General features: G+C 54.1%; 1 protein-coding gene across 1 annotated transcript; it reads right to left on the bottom strand.

Moving 5' to 3' along the window:
* Nucleotides 1–1,025: 1,025 nt before the first annotated feature.
* Nucleotides 1,026–7,669, bottom strand: TOR1B (torsin family 1 member B). Its single transcript, XM_008152716.3, has 5 exons — nucleotides 7,427–7,669; nucleotides 6,263–6,528; nucleotides 4,893–5,068; nucleotides 4,160–4,287; nucleotides 1,026–2,464 (listed from the first exon to the last, which is right to left on the bottom strand). The coding sequence occupies exons 1-5, from the start codon at nucleotides 7,611–7,613 to the stop codon at nucleotides 2,223–2,225; spliced, it is 999 nt and encodes a 332-aa protein (XP_008150938.1). The 5' UTR covers nucleotides 7,614–7,669; the 3' UTR covers nucleotides 1,026–2,222.
* Nucleotides 7,670–16,748: the final 9,079 nt, after the last annotated feature.

Raw genomic sequence — 16,748 nt, 5'->3', positions numbered from 1 at the left:
TAAAAAATGTCAGCCAAGTTTCGTTTCCCCATGTCTCATGTCCCTCCACTCGTCTTAGAATATACTGGAAATCCAACTCTCTGATACTCTGAAACGATCTCCATCCATGAAAATATGGAGAATAGCCCCTCATCCAACTTAACGTGGCATTTGGGAATAACAGCCTGTGAGGTAAATACTGGTGCTGTGCGATGCCGACTGCCAACCAGCATGGCCGGGTGCACGCAGCCCAACACCCGAGTTGTTGAGCCTTTATTCCAAGCTCAAACTTTCCAGTCACCAAGTACGTAAACTAGGGGGACATTGGCAAATGACATCTCACATGATCAACTTCTGGCTTTATTACTGTATATTCACTGGGTCATCTCAAGCTCCTGGGTACGTTTTGTGGGGGGAAGGGAGGCTGGGCCGTGGTCAACCGTGGCCTTTTCAGGCTGTTCCCATCTGACACCACAGTTCACACCCACGCGATTCCTTTCCTAACGGGCAGTTCTGAAGTGGCCAACACGTGTTGACTGCATCATTGTAAACCAGGGGTGGGGAACCTTCGGCCCGAGGGCCATATAGGACCCATGAAATCATCTGGTCTGGCCCAGCCAAAGCATCAGGGATAAGTTAATTAAATGTTTGACCAAATATAGCAGGCTAATTTTTAAGTTGATAATTTTGTATGGCCCAGGAATGATGTTACAGATATCCAAATGGCCCTGGGCAGAAAAAGGTCCCTCCAATTTGAGCATTCGGTACCTCACTTTGGCATTTTTAAAGGACAGTGTGACCCTCCATAAGGCCTTCCAGGTCTTAAAAATACTCCTTCTACCACATCTGCATAAAAGGCTGTATGTCCTCATTACATCTGTAGTTCCACTGCAACTACGAGCTGAACGCTTCCAACGGACTGGGATCGTCTGATTTGCCAGGGACCAGGGCACCAGCCTGGCATTGCCACCGAGGGCGTCACTATCAGATGAACTTCAGGCTGCCCTGTACTTTGTTCTGCAATTGTGACAACCCAGTACCATGCATTTGACAGTAAATCATACCCTTTATTTTCAGAGTTTCTGATCACAGACAATTATTCCCTTAGTGTCCTTCTCGTGTTTAAAATGAGCAACACCCTACATTGGTATTCTCTAACATTCAGAAATAAAGACATTATAAAAATATACTTATCCTTGCCCTGGCTGGTTTGGCTAAGTGGATAGAGCGTTGACCTGTGGACTGAAGGGTCCCAGGTTCGACTCCGGCCAGGGGCACGTGCCCGGGTTGCAGGCTGGATCCCCAGTGGGGGATGGCATGCAGGAGACAGCTGATCGATGACTCTCATCATTGATATTTCTATCTTTCCCTCTCCCTCTCTAAAATCAACAAAAATATATTAATATATATATATATTCATCCTTGAAAACTAGTGTTTCTAGTGTGCAATACTTCCACTTTGGCAATGCAGAGTCTGCAGGGTGACCCCTCGGTGCCACCCACAGATGACCGTGTGCTAGGATTTCAAATGGTTCTGTGGAACACAGCGAGAGACTGACCCAAGTGTAAACCACCAAACATTTCCCCATGGGACCAAGGACCTGAAACTGAAACCAACGCTCTGGTGGGGGAAGCTGGGGGTCACTGACGTCCAGGAGAAGTGCCACAGGGAGAGGCGAGCGGGTTCCACGAGCAGCAGAGCAGCGGCCAGACGGCGATGCCCTATCTGTCCTGGCTGCCGCACCAAGGACCCGACATGTCCTCCCATAGACGCTGCCTGCGCCTGAAGGCACCACCAACCTCCATGGAAAATACTTCACGTCAGGGGTCTCTCTGTGAAGAGAGAGGACCGGAGCGGAAGCCTGATTCCGGCAGGTGACAGCCAGTGCTCCCAGCATGCAGCAGGCCCTGGACTTCAGCAGGGACAGCAGTTTGAGGTCCATAGTCATGGGTCTCACACAGACAGCTGTTTGCAAGGCACTTCTGCAAAGTCAGTAGGAGGAGTGGGGAGAGTGGATTTTAAAAGTTCATCTTCAACGCCAACAACAGTTGCATTGCTACCATGTTGCAAAATGACAAGTGCACTTGGCAGATTAGCGGCTTATAAAAAACCAACTCTTAGAAACTTCTAGATTCCGAAAGTCCACAGGTACAAATGTGCAAACCCTGACGACGTCTTCAAAATGGTTCCGAAAGGCGAGGCCCTGGCTCCTGAGCTCCTAGCTGCCCTGCTCGGATGGAGGTCACTGGATATCCAGCCGCGACTGCACAGTCTTGCAGCCCCTGTCGGAGTAGATTTTTTCATCTTTGGGGAAAAACGTCATTTCCTCTGCCACTCTGGTGACAACGTCTTCGTCTACAGCGGAACCGCGGGCCTTCATCTCTGCCCGCACACACATCTTCACGTGCGTGTACTCCAGGGGCAGGAAGGGGATGAAGTAGTCGATGAGGTTTCTGTCTATCAGTCCGCTGCGCCACAGGCCACCTGCAAAACAGCCGTCACAGTCACCTGGCGAGCCCGCTGCTCTCACGGGCCCGTTCTATCCCGACCACAGCACACCTTCGTGTCTTTACCCCTTAGAAGTCTTTCTGTCAAGCGTGCAACAAGCCAGATGTAAGGATCGGCTGGCTGCCCCTGCTAACTGGCTTCTAGAACGTGTCAGCCTAAGAAATGGCCAGTCCGGCCAGTGGGTGAGCGTCGAACTATGAACCAGGAGGTCAGGGTTCAATTCCCGGTCAGGGCATGTGCCTGGGTTGCAGGCTTGATCCCCAGTGTGGGGCACGCAGGAGGCAGCCAATCAGTGATTCTCTCTTCACTGATGTTTCTCTCTCTCTCCCTCTCTGAAATCAATAAAGATATATTAAAAAAAAGAAGAAGAAAAAAGAACAACAGAGGAAACGTCCAAACCTATAGAGAATATTTATAAAAATTTATTTTGAGCCAGAGGACATGCCTAGAAGTATGATCTCAGCAAACGGGAAAAAAAAGCCTCCTGGAATGACAGCTTTGCAGCTTCTTTTACGCATTTACAATTACGGAGGGAAAGGAAGGAAGATGAATGAAGGTGGGAGAAAGCCAGGTGGGTTGGATTAGGGTTAACAGGATTATGGGCTCCCTGAGGTGGTTACGCCTTTAAGGGGTCTGGAAAAGAGACTTACTCTAGCAAATCAAGGTGTGTTAACCTAGATCAGTGGTCGGCAAACTGCGGCTCTCGAGCCACATTCGGCTCGCTGGCCTCTTGAGTGTGGCTCTTCCACAAAATACCATGGCCTGGGCGAGTCTATTTTGAAGAAGTGGCGTTAAAAGAAGTTTAAGTTTAAAGAATGTGGCTCTCAAAAGAAATTTCAATCGTTGTCCTGTTGATATTTGGCTCTGTTGACTAATGAGTTTGCCGACCACTGACCTAGATGCTCAGAAACAAGGGACGGGCTTGCTTAGCCCATTGTATGCCATAAGCGTCTGTAGATGCAAGCGGCGGACCTTCCCCATACACCACGTGCATCTATAAAAAAATGTTTTCCCTAAGTGGCAGCCCTGACCAACTTTAAAATCATTTTTCATGAGAATTTTCAGCTGGAAATATTCAAGAACACCCGACTTGTGAGTAATATATTTGTTTTTATAATATTCATTGAAAATTGATTTTTCTAATTAAAAATATTGTGGCATGTGGGGATGGTTTCTGTTTTGGAAAAGTGGTAGTTAACTGGTTAAGGCAAAGTTAAACCTTTCACTAAAGAAGTTACATGCTGCCCGGCTGGCGTGGCTCAGTGGTTGAGTATTGACCTATGAACCAAGAAGTCAGGGTTCGATTCCCGGTCCGGGCACATGCCCAAGTTTCAGGCTTGATCCCCAGTGTGGGGTGTGCAGGAGGCAGCCGATCAATTATTTCTCATCATTGATGTTTCTGTCTCTCTCTCCCTCTCCCTTCCTCTCTGAAATCAATAAAAAAATATATTTTTAAAAAGTTACATGCCTGGGGTGTGACTCCCGATCAGGGCCTTCCCAGTTAGGAATTTATGATCAGATCACCCCGAGGTCACCTTTCAGAGAACCCCTAAGAAACACCCCGAGAAAGCCCCTGGTCCGCAAAGCCCCGGCGGCGAGCGGGTCCTGCGGCCTCTGCGAAAGGCTCAGCGGGCCCTGCGGGCAGGCGCGGGGCTGCACCGGGACACTCACTGTGCTTGTTGTTGAAGACTCCCACCGACAGCACGTGCTCCAGGTCTTTCAGCTGAATGTCCTCCCTCCTCCTTCCCGCCCGCCAAAACTCCAGGGCCGTCTTCGTGATGAGGTCCCCGCCTGCGTTGCTGGGTTTGCCCAAGAAACAAAGATTAAAACCACATATAAGACTTCTGTGCCTAGGGGCTGGGGGAGGTAGAAGAGGGTAACGGGGGGATAAATGGTGAGGGAGGGAGATTTGACTTGGGGTGGTGAACACACAATACAATATACAGATGATGTGTTATAGAATTGTACCCTGAAACCTGTATCATTTTATTAACCAATGTCTCCCCAATAAATTCCATGTAAAAAAAAAAGACTTCTGTGTCTAATCAGGAAGCACACCTGCTCTAAGGTTTATACTTAACCAAAGAATATGACTAAGTGCTACCAGACAAAGAAAAAACAGTGTCTGCCCTCAAGGAGCTTAAAATCTTTGTTTAGAACCTGCTACATACACCACCACTTTACGCAGAAACATGTGCGGTAATGAAACTGCCTGTTATCAGCCATTATTGAATTCATTTTCTCCTGCCCCCTCTGTGCCACGCCGATACCAGCAACCGGACAGTGAAAGAATCAGGAAGTCACTCTGTGCCTGGGAAACAGGATGCGGATGGTCACCGGGCCTCGTTCTAGCGCTGGGAGGGCGAGGGGCAAGTGTGTCCCTGAGAAACCACCTCCCACCAACCTGAGGAAGATGAAGATCGCCTTCCGGTACGACACGCCGTCCACCTGCTCATAGTAGTCCAGAAACGGCTTGATGGCGTCGATGACCCCGGGGTGCAGTTTGTCCATCTCATCAAATATGAACACGGAGCTCGCACAGGCACTCACGTTGCCCCGAATCCACTTCCGTAACTGGTCCTAGACCATCCCGAAAAACAACAGGACGTGGAGGCTCAGAGGATGGGCCAAGTGGTGCAGAAGGGCTTCCCTATCCCCCGGGCTCTCAAAGGAGAAAATCAGAACTCTCTGGGGTTTCACAAAGAACTCTTAGAAACTGCACCCTAACTTCCATTCGCTGGGGAACCGCTTTTCCAAAACATTCCCTATTAAAAGTGGAAACTAGCAGAGACAGGTGCTGAAATGCAAAGAGGTTTTTTCCTAACTCAAATGCCTGCGACATGTCACTTTTTAAAGGAACAGGATACATGAATGCTCACCAGTTCCCTGTTAACCAACCCACAGCCTTCCTCTCGCTGTGGACGGAAATCTCAGCGTCAGCAGACACGCTGAGGACCAGGAGCTGGAGGAAGACCTGCAGCGCCGAGGGCCTGCCCCGAACAAAGGACCAAGCATTTCTTCCCAGGCTTTCTTGAAACAAACAAAAAGACGCCCAGGCAGCAGGCCCTCCGTGGAGCAAGCAAGCACACGATTTCCTTGTTGGCAGCCTCTCCCACCTCCCGCCCGTGCGGCATAGACCCGCTTTCACTTCCTCGCTAGGTCTGGTTTGGGTTTCTTACTTCAGTCCCCACGTACCAGTAGGAACATTAACTCTTACGAGGATGACATTCACTTAAACGAGAACCCGACCAGACAGCTCACTATAAACCAATGTGGAAAGAACGTCTCAAAAGAGGTGGTCTTAAGGGTCAGCCGTCTGCGGCTCTCATTGGAAGAAGGAAAGCAGTGCCACGGGCGGGAGCCTGAGCGAGCCGGGCCCGGCAAACCGTGTATCCTTCAAGACCGACCACCCCCCTCCACCGGGGCCGTGAGGCAAGGCTGAGCGAGCTCATTCACTGCAGAAAGCGGCCACCCTGCGACCTGGAAGCTAGGAGATGTGGTTCCAGTTTCTGACGTGCTACCAGGTCACAAAGATTGTAAGGTGCAAGTGCCTCACCCCTCTCGCCTCCATCGGTTAATGGAAATATCGCCTACGCCACTGTATTATGTTGGACTCAAGCGAGGAGGAAGTTGTAGGAGAGCGTTACAGGGGTGAGTGTCCTTAAGTCAGCGGGGCCTGGGGCTATGCAGTGAGCAGAGAAGAGCGGAGGCTGGAGTGAGAAAACGGGCGGCCCAGGCGAGCGGCGGGTGGACGGGATAAGAGGGTTCCCTTGCCTGGTACAGTTTTATCTGCTGCTCGTGAGGGAAGTGCAGAGTCGACACAAACAGGTGCACAAAGTTACTCTTCAGGCCTTTTGCGTGAAGGTTTTCAGCCACAATTTGGCTCACAAAATTCTTGCCTGTGCCAGCCCAGCCGTGCAAGGAAAGAGTCAGTGGTTTCTTGGGGTTGTCGTTGTTCCTGAAGCCGGTCAGCGCCTTGAGAATCACCTCTGCGGCCAGATGCTGCCCAAACAGCTTCTCCTCCAAAGCCAGCTGGAGGGCTGCAGGAGCCAGCCCGGGAACAGAGAGAGAAAGGCACGTTAACCCGGCACCAGCGAGGCGGCCTGTCCCAGCCGGCCAGAGAGGCACCGGGGCAGGGGGCCCCGCAGGGCCTCTGCCAGACCCCGGGCTGGCCCTGAGGCGGAACACGGGCTGCAGCCACACGGTGCCACTTGCAGGGAAATGCACTCGATGGACGAGTGTCCTCAACACTCCAGTGTCTGACACGGAAGCCACACGTGTCCGTTCATCCAAGGACTAGCCCTCTCTCCACTGAGCTGCACGCTTTCCCCAGCCACCCCTGCTGGCTGGTCAGAAAGCCCAGGGCCAGATGTGGGCATTCTGGGTGGAGGCCACACACCTGAAAACCACTCAAGGGTCAGGTGACTCAGGAGGGCTGACCACACTACTTTCAGTTTCTTCTTACTGTAATCCCACGGAGTCAGAGCACCGACACAGGGACGTGGACAGGATAAGGGACCACGGGACCAGGTCAGGGACGCCGGCATGGCAGGTCCTACAGACTCACAAAAATTCTTTACAGGTTCGAATGTTCTTACCTTAACACTTTCTCCCGCCTCCCTAATCTACCACCAATGACCTAACCCACTTGCTCTTACCCTTTGATTCTGATGTATACAATAAGCGGCAAAACTGCAATTTTCCGGAGCATTTTCTCAAGCCGTTGAGATTTTTGCTTCCCGGTAATTGTCAGTTTGTCTCAAACACATTCGTATGAATCCTTACAAGTGTGGGCGTTCCTTATGTCGACAGGAGGCACGGCTTCCAGGGCTGCAGTCCCGGCGGAGGCCCCACCGGTCCTCTCCCGCCCCCACCGCGGTGCCCGGCGCCCGCCCGAGCGGGCCGGTCCCTCGCGCCCCTCCACGCCGACCCGCCTACCCGTCGCGTTGAGCGGCCGCTGCTTGGGGCAGCACTCGGCGAAGCGGCAGTAGGAGAAGTAGCCGGTGATGATGGACGCGGCCCCGATGGCGATGGTCATGCTGATGGGCTCGATCGCCGCCACCGCCCGGGCCGCCAGCAGCAGCCACAGCGCCGCGCCGCTCGCGAGCCGCCCGGCCGGCCGCATCGCCCCGCTCCCAGCGTCCACTGTCTCTGAACCGCCCGCCCGGCGGCCCAGGGACCGGCCGGACTTCCGGGTTGCGTCACTTCCGCCCCACAGGCCCGCCCACCCGGATTTCCGGCTCTGGACCACCATCTCCGTGAGTGGCAGGCCAGGTGTCCGGCGACTCTTAGCTTGGGTTGAGCCCCGCGCCTGGTTCTTCGGTTTTGTTTCCTCCCGGGTTTCTCGTTGACCCCGGCTTTGATTTCGCAGGTCCCCGCCTTCTCCGGGAGCCGTCATGAGCGTGTCCCCCCCATCAGGCCTTTAGGCCCACCCCCCGCCTGCCTTCCGGAAACGGCTCGGGCGCTCGGCGTGCCCCGCCCACGCAGACCCGACGCTGGTCCATTCCCGCCGCTGCGCGGGGGCCCCTGGCGGGCGCTGGACGGCGGCGGCGGGGACGGCTGACCCCCGCCTTCGGGGCTTCAGGGCGCGGGGAAGGCGGGCGAGGGGCCGCGGCCACACTGAGCGGAGGGAGAGCACAGGCCGCGGGGCTGGAGGCTCCTGTCCGAACTGGGAGTGAGAGTTCGCCAGGTGCGAAGTGAGGAGGAGCGAGTCCTCCGCAGAGAGCAGAGTGCGGGAGGTGCGGTTCGGGACAATGGAACTATTTCACGTGATGGAGGCTGGTGAGAAAGGATTGAGAGCCAGGCAGAGCCTGGGCGGGAAGCCTGGCAAATGCTGTGAGGAGTTTGGCCTCTGTTTTGGAGGGTCAGAGAGAGCCAGAGAAGGTTTTACATGGCGAGCGGCGTGGCCAGGTCAGAGGTCACTGTGGCTGCTGGGCTTGGGGACACAGCAGGGGCGAGGACAGACAGCCCCGCCCTCACAGAGCTCTCGGGCTGCTGAGGGAGACAGAGGGCCAGCAGTGTGTGGACACCGGAGGAGACACCGCCCCCATGTTTCAGCAGCTCTGAGCATGCCTCCTTTTTCGCGGTCATGGGCACCTCGCTGCCATGCTCTTCGGTGCCCTGGCTGCTGCCTGTGGTACAGCCAGAGGGGCACTGGCATCATGGCCATGCCCACCATGGGCCAGAGCTGCTCATGCAGCCCATCATGGCAGAGGGCACAGCGGGCATCATGTCACCTGCAGCCTGGCGGTGGCCGTCCCCATCGCCAACCCCCTGAATGAAGGCGTTCGTCTCTACAGGAGTTTCCTCCACCTGGGCCCTGGCTGGAGTGGGCTGGCCGCTGGCTTAGCCGTTGGCATTGTGGAGGACGCCAGCACGTGGGCACTGCCAGCCGCCCAGACTGTTCGTGGGCACGACCCTGACCCTCACCTTCACAGGTGCTGGGCCTCTGCAGTCTCATGGTCACCCTCATCCTCTCCACACAGTAGCCCCTCTCCAAGCCCACCTGCCACTGGATATGATGTGAAGACTGCCCCCTCCTTGTTCCAGAATGAACAGCCTGATACACGCAAGGGGCAGTCCCCCCATAACTGGTCTTTTTTAAAAAAATATTTTTGTTGGTTTCAGAAAGGAAGGGAGAGGGAGAGAGTAATAGAAACATCAGTGATGAGAGAGAATCATTGATCGGCTGCCTCCCGCACGCCCCCTGCTGGGGATTGAACCCGCAACCCCAGGCATGTGCCCTTGACCAGAATTGAACCCGGGACCCTTCAGTCCACAGGCCAATGCTCTATCCACTGAGCCAAACCAGCGAGGGCTCATAATTGGTCTTGTAAGTGTGCAGTGTCCTAGTGCCCATCGTCTTGCCCCCACCAGCCCCATGCCAGGGACATCTGGGCCCACTCATCACACTCCAGGTCCACTGACCAATGAGGATGCTGGCTTTGGCCACACCCACCCATCTACCTGTCTGTGGAGCAGCTCTTCTGTCTCCCAGCTATACAGTCATCTTCAGTGTCACCCTGTGGGGTTCCTGTGGGGTTCCCATGTGCCCTGAGCCTTTTTGGATGGAACCACCGTCCTCCAGCCCTGCCTGAGGGCTGTGTACTGGGCCTGCCAGGTCCTGAGCCGTGTCCAACAAAATTCTCTGATGTGAAAAAAAAAAAAAAAGCAGCAGCAGCAGAATACAGATTGGCCCATGAAAATGTAAAAAATGTTGAGTGACTGTGCTGAGAGGGAGGATCCCAGGGGCAGGAGCTGCCACCCTCCTGACCCCCTTGTTGGGGAGAGAATCTGATCGGACCAACCTGGTCAGCAGCCACCAGCAGGAATGTTGCTGCCCCTGGCTTCTTGCCCCACCCTGTTTTCTTTTTTAAAAACATATATAGATATATAGATATATATGATTAGAACTCTTTAAAAATATATATTTTATTGATTTTTTACAGAGAGGAAGGGAGAGGGATAGAGAGAACATCGATGAGAGAGAAACATCGATCAGCTGCCTCCCACATACCCCCTTTTGGGGATGTGCCCGCAACCAGGGTACATGCCCTTGACTGGAATCCAACCTGGGACCCTTCAGTCCGCAGGCCGATGCTCTATCCACTGAGCCAAACCGGTTAGGGCTAAAAAATATATTCTTATTGATTTCATAAAGGAAGGGAGAGGGAGAGAGATAGAAACATCAATGACAAGAGAGAATCATTCATCGACTGCCTCCTGCGAACCCCTCACTGGGGATCAAGCCCCAAACCCGGACATGTGCCCTGACCCGGAGTCGAACCATGACCTCCTGGTTCACAGGTCAATGCTCAGTCATGGAGCCACACTGGCCGGGCTGCCTCTGGGTACTTAGATCCACGTTTGGTTTTAAGGCTGTACCTCGATTTCATAAACTGCCCTCGGCGTCACCGTCGCTGGAAGGCTGGCCCTTCTCCGCCTTATGCCGTCCCATTCCCTTTACTCGCCTATGAGTGTCCGCTTGGCGCGTTGCCCGCGGCGTTTAAACGTCCTCAGAACCGGTCAGAACCGCTGGGCTGGAATGGTGGTGCCGCTGGAGAAGGGCTCTGCGCTCTGCTTTCGCGGGGCTGAGGTTTTCAGGACCAGAGACAGCGCACCCCGGTCCGCACCTGTTTCCCTGCAGCTCCGGGCTTCACTGAGGATCCTCTCGCTGATGGACCTGGAAAGCGCCCCAGGCGGGCTCCCGCCCAGGGAAACACGAGGGGGTGCTGGTGAGCTGCTGGTCTGAGGACTCAGAAACGCGGGTTCAAATCCCCACTCACCACCCTGACCTTCAAAAGGTCACACAAATCGTGACAACAGAAAAACTAAAAAAACCTGGATGATTTTCAATGCCAGCTGTGTACACGGAGGCCTGTTCTCATCCAAGTCCTGCCAGTGTGTATATGACAGGCGCTCGTGTACAGAGGGGTGCGTGGTACTTGGTGTCCCCCTTTTCTCGTCTTGTACACAATGATTCAGCGTTTATCTGTGTGAAATCCTAATGGCTGTGGGCTCACGGGCTGCCAACCTGCTTAATAAGCAAAACATCCGAGGAAAGGAAATCTGACGTGCAGAGGTGCCCAGGGGCCAAGGGAGGGACCCGAGTCAGGACCCGAGCGCCCGCCTGTCTCCCTCCTTCTCTCCCCACTTTCCCTCCGTGAGTCTGGTCCGCTCTCCGCACAGCACCTGGCTGGCTGTGCGCTGGTCCAGACACCCAGAGGCCACACACTGACTCTCTTCTTCCCCCCCTCACTCTCCAAACTCCAACCCCCAGGGGAGGGGTTTGATGGGCCCAGCCTGGATCCGGCGCCCCTTGATCCAATCAGCTGCGGCCTGGGTTGGGGGTAGCATTCCCTGGGGTGAACGTGGCTGCCCCACTGCAACTGGGTGACCGAGGAAAGGGCTGTCCGCCCTCCAGGGGAGGCCCATGGGTTCCCTCCACTAGAGCAGGCAACTGTGTGATAGACGCTCAGAGATACAAGCCGTCTTACCCCCGTTCTCCCCGGTACAGTGTCCACGCCGGCCACGCCATCTCACTGCCAACCGGCCTGCCCGGCCTGCTGGCAGCACCCAGTGTGCTCAGTCATTCACCCATAGCGTCTCTGAGCACCGCCCGCCCGGGGGCAGGCACTGGGGGAGGGAACAAGGCAGACAGGAAGCTCCTCCCTGTCCCAGGGGCTGCGGTGGACAGACGGTAAGCAAGGGACCCACGCCCCTGTCACGTGGGAGGCCACGCACAGCAGCAGGAAAGCCAGGCGCTGCGCTCCTGTTCTGGACGACCCCTCTCGGCGCCGATGCTGAGCTCCTCGGACCCGTGCTTTAGCCTCTCTGAGTCCCAGCATCTTCACTGGGAAGTGGAGGTCTCCACGGCTTTGACCAGGGCCCTCAGAGAAGCAGACCAGCCGGGCATGTTTACTCGGCGGGTCGGCTGTTAACCATCAGGCCCTTCGACAGAAGCCGGGGCGACTGCTCTGCGCGGCGGGACGGGTGTCTTGTGGAGGACAGGAAGCGCCTCTGGCTTTGCCCGGCCTGCAGCCTACAAGGGGCCTCCAGTCTCAGGGCCGCTGCACGGACACGCGCCTCCCGGGCCAGACTTCGTGTCTCACGGCACCGGGTGCGAGTCCATGTTTGTGAGACGGAGAGATGGCTGGACGCTCCTCAGTCCTGAGCTGCATACCCGGGAAGGAAAAGTCGCCCAGATCTTTGGGGGAGCAACAGTCCCCAAAGTCGGTTAAAGAGGTAAGGTAGCCAAAACCGGTTTGGCTCAGTGGATAGAGCGTCAGCCTGTGGACTGAAAGGTCCCAGGTTCGATTCCGGTCAAGGGCATGTACCTTGGTTGCGGGCACATCCCCAGTAGGGGGCGTGCATGAGGCAGCTGATTGATGTTTCTCTCTGATGTTTCTAACTCTCTCTCTCTCTCTCCCTTCCTCTCTGTAAAAAAGTCAATAAAATATATTAAAAAAAAAAAAAAAAAGAGGTAAGGTAGCATCAAGACGAACTTGGCAATACCTGGCAAGGTTGAAGCTGTGCGTGCCCAGAGTTCCCTCTCTCCAAGCCTTTGCCGTAGCGCGTGAAGAAAATCAAAGTATGGGGACAGTCCGCTGGGGTCACTGGAAGGGCTGCTGGACAAGGTAGCTGGGCGCAGGGCTCTGGCTGCCCCTGTTCCACCCATCCTCCCACCTGTACCCCTTTTATGGCAAGGAGGGTGCAGAGCCCGGCCTGGAGGGGCCCATACTTTTCTGTCACTAGGGTAATGGATAAACAATTTAGTCCCGCAATGGATATTACATAGCAGATAAACTGGATGCATGTGAACTATATGCATCAATGTCTATAAATCTCAGGAACCAGAGTTGAGCAAAAAAGTAGCAATAGGGCATGCATAATACACCATTTCCCCCCATTTTTTCTCTCTTTTTTTTTTTTTACAATATACAAAATAAATCCATTACCAGATAGTAGATACAAAATAATTAGCCATTTACATGCAATAAACATTAATATTTCAAGAAAAACTTTTAAATATAATATTACATGCAATTTTTAAAAATATATTTTTATTGATTTTAGACAAAGAGGAAGGGAGAAGAAGAGAGAGAAACATCAATGATTAGAGAGAATCATTGGTGGACTGCCTCCTGCACGCCCCCTTCTGGGGATCAAGCCCACAACTCAGGTATGCCCTTGACTGGAATCGAACCCAGGACCCTTCAGTCCACAGGCCAACACTCTATCCACTAAGTCAAACCAGCTAGGATAGGATACACCATTTATTTTCACATTGTTGATGGATACATTCATGTGTAGTTAAAGTGAAAACAAAACATGCCCTGGCTGGCGTTGCTCAGTGGTTAGAGCATTGGCCTGAGGACTAAAGCCTCCTCGCTTTGATTCCAGTCAAGGGCATGTACCTCGGTTGCAGGTTCGATCCTGAGGCCTGGTGGGGGTGTGTGCAGGAGGCAACCAATCGATGTGTCTCTCTTACATCTATGTTTCTCTCTCCTCCCCTCCACTCTTTCTAAAAATCAATGGAAAAATATCCTCGGGTGAGGATTAACAACAACAAAAAGATACTGAGAGCTGAGGGAAATATGGCAAAATGTAACATCTATTACTTCTGGGGTGTCATTTCCTCTGATGAAATAGTTTATAATTAAATAAAGGCGTTAACGTGGCCGCCAGAGAGGTCCCCGGATGACGCCTGGAGAATCTGGCCTCTGGTGACCTGGAGAGGGTGCTACTTTCGTCCTGAGACCAAGGCTAGAAGGCATTCATTTCCCCAAATCTTGTCTCGCCCCTGCTAGTCAGAGGGAGGCTGGTGTACTTCCCACGTGTAACCACTAGATGGCGCCAGCACACAGGGTTATAAATGGGAGCCCCTTTTTTTTCTGTTTTTTTTTTTTCTTTTTTTTTCTTTTGCCTCAGCAACTTGAAATAAGGAAAAGGCGATTTTGCAAGACAGAAGCAGAGGCAGAGCATTCATTTGAGAACGTGAGAAGCAGGTAGAGGTAGAAAACAGCGCCCAGATAGCAAAAGGACCCCTAGTAGAAGTAGCAATACCATTCACAGGTGCTGATACAGTACTATTTTCTAGTCCTTAAAATTACCCAAGATGCAGTTCTTAGGCATCAAGACAGATGCCAACAGGGGGTTCAGGAAAACTCCAGTTCCCACGTCTGATTGACATCATTCCGTTGAACAACCCAGAAGCGTGCGCAGCCTCTCTCTGGAGGGCGGAATGATTCGTGAGTCTCCGGTGCCTGAACTTCAGCATAAAGGCCCAGAGTTCACATCCTGGTTCTGCTCCCGAGCTGTGCGACCAGTTGGGCAATGTCTTAACCTCTCTGGGCCTCAGTTCCTGACTTTAATCTAGGGGTAATCACAGTACCTAGTCCAGAGAACTGGTGCAAGGCTTGAATGAGATTATTTATACACACGACGTCCCTGGCACACAGTAGGCCTTTGATAAATGGTAGAAACATTAGATCCTAATGCTCAACCTGCTCTAAAGTAAGCATTCAGTGGTTGAGCGTCAACCTACGAACCAGGAGGTCATGGCTCGACTCCCGGTCAGGGCACATGCCCAGGTTGCGGGTTCGATCCCCAGTAGGGGTGTGCAGGAGCAGCCAATCAATGATTCTCATCATTGATGTTTCTATCTCTTCCCCCTCTCCCTTCCTCTCTGAAATATATATTAATAAATAAATAAAGCAAGCAGTTCTAGGGAGCAAGGTCAAGGTTTCAAACCGGGAAGGTGAGAGCAGACTTCAGTGTCCTCCTTCAGGGTACAGACTGGGACAGGAAAGTGCTTAGATATTTGACAACCGTGTAAAAGAAACAGCGAGAAACCTGCCACTTCTCCGAGGTGTGGGGTGTGGGGTGTGGGGTGGGGGACACGCCATTCCTTCCTTCCTTCACTCATTAGACAAGTATTCAGAGAGCAGCTGCCCTGTGCTGGGGCCCTGGGACAGAGGGTGAACAACACGGCCCCTCCCTCCCCTGGGGACATACCGCTCAGTCAGAGCAGAGCAAGTACTTGCTGAGGAGCTGAGGGCGGGGTAAGATTTTGTGCGTGAGGGTTAGGGGCCCCTGGGTCCCTCGGAGGGGGCTAGCCTTTCAAACAGAAGGCTCTTCGGAAAAAGCACACCCAGTAGTCAATGCGTTCCCGCCCCATGACATGAAAAAGAACAGGACGGAGGCACATTTGCATATCCTATTGCTCACTTTCTAATGTGTGCAATTCAGTGATTTTAAATAAATGCACAGAGTTATGCAACCATTAACATATGTAAACCAGTTTTAAAACATTGAATCATCCCAGTGTGATCCCTCATGCACTTGACTCTCACTTCCTGCCCCCGCCCAGCCATGACTTCCCGCCTCTATCGCTTTGCCTTCCTGGGTATTTTGTAGGAACAGACCGAACAGCGCATGGTCTCTGTGACTGCCTTCTTTTCCCGAGTGTAACATTGTGAGGGTCGTTCATGTTGCAGCATGTGCCCGGGAGAGTCCTTTTTCCTGCTGCACAGGCGGTGTTCCACCGGAGGACACCGCGCGTGTGTCCTCATCCGGCAGTTGATGGCGTTGGGTGGTTCCCATTTCCGTGTAGCCATCAGAATCCCGCCTGGGCCTGTCCGTTTGCTCCGGGGTCAGAGCTCTGGCCAAGGACCGAAGTGCTGCGGACCGTGTTCCTGGTCAAGGGCACGGACCTGGTTGCAGGTTTGATCCCCGGCCCTGGTTGGGGTGAGTGCGGAAGGCAACCGATCTACGTGTGTCTTTCACACCGATGTTCCTCCGGCTCCCCCCGCACCCCCTTCCACTGCCGTGAGGAGCAGAAAAACAAAATTTTAACCTAGGGCCAGTGGGTGGACGGCACAGCTTCTTGCCGGCTCGATGAATGGTGTGTGTGTGTGTGTGTGTGTATATGTGTGTGTATGTGTGTATATGTGTGCGTGCGTGTGTGTGTGTGTGTGTGTGTGCGTGCACGTGTGTGTTGGGAGAAGTCCTGTGCTTATAACAGTGTCCCAGGGCACTGTGACCACCCTCCCCAATGCTGAGCTCGGCTCTAGGCGGATGAAGCTGGTGGGTGAAGTCCAGCTAACCTGGGTGGAGCCACCTCTGGTGCTAGTGCGGCGGGGGGGGGGGGGGGGGGGGGTTTTGCTTGGGGACGATGCTCAGAGGCGGCCGAGTGGCGGCTGGAGGACAGTGGTCAGCAAGGCCAGGCGACAGTTCGCTGCCCCGGCCCCAGCTGCCCCAGTGGTGGGTCGGGGTGGCGGTTCTGGGAACGGCATGGAGAAGCGAGGCGAGGCCCCAGGCAGCCCACGCGTCTGTTTAACACACCCAGGGGCCCCGGCTGGGGGGCCTGAGAGTGATGGGGGGTCCCCACGCCCATTCCTGATGCAACAAGAAAGCAAGACCCTCCTTCTGAGGCGCTGGTAGCATTTCATGGTGGCGGGAGGAATGTTTTGAACCTTCGGAAAAGTAGAAAGAGCGCGGCCTGAGCAGCTCCTGCCGCGGCCCCCCGCCCGCCCTTCCCCACGGAGCCGCCTCTCCTCCCGCCTTTACTGACCCGTCTGCACGCACTTGGCGTCAACCCCAAACTCCTCGTCAGGCATCCCCGAAGGTCAAGGACACTCCTGTGGAACCTCAGCACCACCGTCCCACCCGTTAGTCCGGGGGTTTTCTCTGTTCCCCGGCGCACGTTCTCGTCCCCCTCCGTCCCGATCCCCGATCACGCCGTGAGAGCCGCTTTTCC

Source organism: Eptesicus fuscus, chromosome 15 (assembly GCF_027574615.1).
Source record: "Eptesicus fuscus isolate TK198812 chromosome 15, DD_ASM_mEF_20220401, whole genome shotgun sequence".
Taxonomy (NCBI): domain Eukaryota; kingdom Metazoa; phylum Chordata; class Mammalia; order Chiroptera; family Vespertilionidae; genus Eptesicus; species Eptesicus fuscus.
Note: the sequence above shows the minus strand (reverse complement) of the source record. Positions and strands in the feature narration are given on the sequence as shown.

What these genes read in the sequence shown, in the direction of transcription:
- TOR1B (XM_008152716.3), bottom strand. Translation starts at nt 7,613, where the DNA reads ATGCGGCCGGCCGGGCGGCTCGCGAGCGGCGCGGCGCTGTGGCTGCTG. An exon ending in AGCAGATAAAACTGTACCAG is followed by an intron (nt 5,069 to 6,262) that starts GCAAGGGAACCC and finishes GGGATGGTCTAG; the next exon opens with GACCAGTTACGGAAGTGGAT. An exon ending in GCGATCTTCATCTTCCTCAG is followed by an intron (nt 4,288 to 4,892) that starts GTTGGTGGGAGG and finishes GGGCAAACCCAG; the next exon opens with CAACGCAGGCGGGGACCTCA.